The sequence below is a fragment of the Megalobrama amblycephala genome, linkage group LG6 (assembly GCF_018812025.1).
Source record: "Megalobrama amblycephala isolate DHTTF-2021 linkage group LG6, ASM1881202v1, whole genome shotgun sequence".
In the NCBI taxonomy this organism is placed as follows: domain Eukaryota; kingdom Metazoa; phylum Chordata; class Actinopteri; order Cypriniformes; family Xenocyprididae; genus Megalobrama; species Megalobrama amblycephala.
In genome coordinates, this window is record NC_063049.1 from 40,218,788 (window position 1) to 40,223,402 (window position 4,615).

Below are 4,615 nucleotides of genomic sequence, written 5' to 3' on the forward strand. Positions count from 1 at the left end.
GACATAAGGATGAGCAAATGACAAATTCTTAATTTTTTTGTGAACTAACCCATTAATTTAATTAAAAATAGAACACTTAATGAAATGTTATAGTATATTCTACTGCCTAGAAGTAGTACAGATGTTATGTGCTGCACTCTCTTTTTAGTTTATACTAGTTGTACAAACTACCTCTTAAATGTAATTAAACTTTGTCCATTTTTATGATAGAAATATACAGTTAGATATCAGCATTGCATGTTTCCAAGCCTCCCACATCTATCTCATAAATTGAGTGTAAACTGTGGCTTCCTGAGTTGAAATACCTCTCTTGATGCTTCACGGCCGAAGTCAGAATGAGGTCACTGTCTCTTTAAGAAGCATCCTGCTCGAGCTCTTGCTCTTTGACTACTGTGAACTCAAATCTCCGTCCGCAAAATCCTGGTGAGAGGAGAGGAACACAGAAGAGTTCACATGTGAGAGGAGCCTCACAGGATCACTGATTCACACATGGCTGGAACATCTTATGCAAGTCTACTGTATGAAGATTAACAACTTTATTTGTAAGGTGAGTTTTTGGCAGACATGTTTCTTTTAGTTTCACTGTCTCGTTTAAATCTGCCGAAGCATTTCAAGTGCACTGGGATACAGAAGTCTGATTTCACTACTTGAATTGCATTTTTTAATTGAAAATATTTTTTTTGCATTATCAACGTAATAATTTAGGTAAAAAAAAAAAAACAGAATGGCTTAGTATTTGTAGTATTTCAATTTTATATCTGTAATTGATTAATATGATTAGATTGTTTGTGCTGATTTCCAGTGAGTGAATCATTATCTTCAAGGGAAAAGTAAAATGAAACACCAAATTCAACAGAAAGCATCATTGGACTTTTACACATTGAATGAGGAGGAAAGTTTGCTTGGTGCAAGTGATGGATATTTGATAGCGGTCATGCCACCATTGTTTAATACAAATGGAAACATGAACCTTTATGAATATTTGAACATTAGCTGGATACAGTTGTGCAGCACTGGCTTATTAAGACCTGCAAGAAATGTTATCTGTGATACTCTGTGGTCAGGAAGCTCTAGTTGTGGTTTTTTAATCCGAATTCTGTATCTTCACAGCATCCAGCATTAGAAGCTAGAGTAATTTTGAGTGACATCTGTGCATCATGATAAAAAAAAACTGTCTGATTTACTAGTTGTTTTGACCAGTGAAAAGGTAAAATGCTTAAAGATATGGGATTCAAACTGATCAGATGTTAAAGGCATGAAAATTCATATTATTTAATGACCCTCATATTGTTCCAAACCCACATGTTGTTGTTTTAGTAGAATATTTAGCAATTTCACAGCTTCGCTGGTGGAAAAGATTATCAGCATCTTCTATTCCTCACACCAATTTATTGCATGACAATGTATAAATTATTAAATACAAAAAATATATATTAAATTATATAAAACTTTAAAAAATGTAAACAATCTATACAGTCAAACCAAAAATTATTTAGACATTTTTGATATTTTTGATATATTTTTACAAGTGGGTGCAGGACACTATAGTTCATTCTTGTAAGTGAGGATAGCAAAATAAAGTACTCATATTATACCCAAATATTCTTCATACAGTGGACTACCAGTAAAACTGATAAAAAATTTGGAACCAAAAATTATTCAGACACTTTAACCTGACCATGTTTTGCTTAAAGCCCGGGATACACTGCACAATTTTTGTTTGTCCCAGATGAAAGATTGCCATCGTGAAACAATCCTGGCGATTTCTGTGATTGTGGCTCTTAATCGGTGGTCCTATGTCGTACAGTGAGAGAGGTTCAAAGACGGCCGTTTTCCTGGTCTTGCAACCAAAGATAGCCTACAGTGTCAGAAATTCAGCATGATCAGTGATGCCAAGTTTGCAGTTTTACACTTTCACACTTTTGCTGCGGGTTGTTTTTCATGTCTGCGGGTTGAAGCAACCCCAAATAACATGTTATTTAGCCCCTGGAATTTGAATTTTACCAGGGTAACCCTGCCAAAACCCTGCCCTGTTTTTGGGTGGGTTTTGTTGTAAAAAACCCTGATTGTAATGACACTAAAATAACACTGTTATAACATCTATTTAACACAGAAATAGATGAATGCATATAAATTCGGAATGAAATGAAGGTGAGTAAATCATGAGAGTTTTCATGTTTTTGTGTGACCTATTCCTTTAATTCATTTCGGGTGGGTCAGATGTTAACTCTCACTCTGTCTTACATAAAAAGGAAGTAAAACAAACTGGTAGCACAGAGATGAACGATCATGTCTCCAAGCAACTGAACTGATATATTAGGCAAGACCTGTTTACTACATTTTTCTTATGTTTTCAGGACTCACCCTCACAGTTGATGGAGCAGGTTTAGTCTGGTTTAGTCCAGAGGGGAACAGCTCTCCATCATGGATCCACTCGACGAGCCGAGCAGAGAGAAGTTGATCTTCTATCTGACCGTTCCACTGTCTTCAATCATCATCTTCTCCAACCTCTTCATTATAGTGGGCATCGCCTGCAACCGACAGCTGCACAACACTCCAAACTACTTCTTCTTGAGTCTGCTGGTGGCCGACTTGTGCACCGGCATCACCCTGCCTTTCATTCCCCGCATGGCACTCGACCGGCAGCTGGACTTCAAACATTGTTTGGTGATGTACATCTTCCCCAACTTTCTGTTCTTGTCATTCCTCTTCAATCTGGTGATGGTGCATTACGAGCGCTACCTGTGCATCGTCAGCCCGCTCCACCACAGTCAGTTCTGGGTTCACCGCTGCTTCCCCTTGGCCTTGTTAACAGTTTGGCTCCCGCCGTTGCTCTACGCATCACTTCCTGCCTTTGGATGGAATAATTGGGTGGAACCCAATGCCAACAAGAGCTCTAACCCAAATAAGATGCAAAGCACAGTTGGTAACTCCTCCAAAGTGGATGAGGTTTGCTCCTACAAACAGGTTTTTCCCAAGGCCTTCATTTATCTGGAAGTGTGCGGACTGGTGCTGCCGGCCATGCTGTCCATCATGGGCATGACGGGACGGGTGTTGTGGATCGCACACAAGCAGCTGCAGAACATCTGCAAGCTCCACCGCGCTGTGGACCGTCTTCAGCAGCAGCAGCCGACCGACCACGAGCAGCAGCTTAACCTGCGTTACGCCAAATGCGTGGCCGCTGTGTCCCTCACGTTCTTGGTCTGCTGGGTTCCGTACATCATCTACCAGCTCATGTCCGTGACGGCTCTGCAGAGCGGGGTGAGCTTGCCAAGCTCCTCTCTGTACATCATCATGTCCTGTACGGGAATCGGGAGCATGGCCATCATTCCGCTGATACTGGGACTGGCCAACAAGCAGTACACTGAGCCCATCCGCAGGGTGATCCATAAACTGAGAAACCGCTGGAGAGGAGGACAGAACAATAGAGATATCACGCTTTGACACTTGGACAGTGAGTCATAGGATGTTTAAATTGAATGTGTAAATAAAAGTTCTGTTGTGCATTAAATTCTTTATATACACTATACGGTAAAAATGATTTGAAACTTTAATGGTAAAAGATGCTACAGTGAAAAACTGTTAATTGGTTAACAGAAAGTTTCTGTACTATATACAGTGAATAACAGTAATAGATTTAGCCATACATTTGATGTAGTTTTACAGTAAAATACTGTTAAATTGACAGTTTTTGGAAGTGAAAAAGAATGTCATTGTATAATTTACAGTAAATTGACATTCTCAGAATTCCATATTACACTTCACATTTGGTGTATTTTTGTTCAAATAACTGCTTCTTAGTTTTTTTTTCTAATCAGTTATGTACATTAGAGTTTTCTGTTACATCTAATGTTGTTGAATTAATGTTTATTGCATTTTTTATGCAATCCACTATGTTTGGTAGTTGTCAGTGTATTATACAGGTAGAAAATAGATATTAGTTCAATAGGTTGATAAATTAACATTATATCAATTAATGAAATATGGTATTTTACCTTAAATTTAAGTTAAATCTGTAAAACCTAAAATGTTGCTACCATATTCTTTACTGTAAATTTTTTCGGCAACAACAGCTGCCAGTTTTTTACCGTAAATTTAACAGAATTACCGTTTAAAAATTTGGGGTCGGTACGAATTTTTTTTATGTTTTTGAAAGAAGTCTCTTATGCTCATAAAGGCTGCATTTATTTGATCAAAAATACAGTGAAAACTAGCCTGACTTCGTCATACTCATATTCTAGGCAGAATGTGAGTCTGATACTGCTCCATTGCACTTGAATTATGGGGCGTGTCTTAACCGAACCAGTAAAAAAAAAACCTCTGCACTCAATTGGATAGACCTACAACCAATCAGAGCAACGCAGTAAGTGACGTATGTTGAACTTGTACTTAAACTTTTGCCGAATCCCGTTGGAAGGACGGCAAACACATCTTTCCCATCGACAAATGCCTTGATTGCGGTTCTTTGTTCGTCTTTTAAAATTAATGCGCTGTCGATTTCTTTTATTACAGACGTGATAGTGGAATCTAAACATCTTACTTCTCCAGCTGCAGTCATCGTTGGTGAAAACCAATTCAACCCAAGCGCTCTTTGATGACGTGGGTGGTTACGTAA

At 38.5% G+C, this 4,615-nt stretch overlaps 1 protein-coding gene across 1 annotated transcript; it reads left to right on the top strand.

The window, feature by feature from the left end:
- The first annotated feature begins 420 nt into the window (after window positions 1-420).
- Window positions 421-4,251, top strand: gpbar1 (G protein-coupled bile acid receptor 1). The gene is made up of 2 exons (XM_048194600.1): window positions 421-547; window positions 2,358-4,251. Exon 2 carries the CDS (start codon window positions 2,425-2,427, stop codon window positions 3,442-3,444), a length of 1,020 nt encoding a protein of 339 aa, XP_048050557.1. The 5' UTR covers window positions 421-547; window positions 2,358-2,424; the 3' UTR covers window positions 3,445-4,251.
- Window positions 4,252-4,615: the final 364 nt, after the last annotated feature.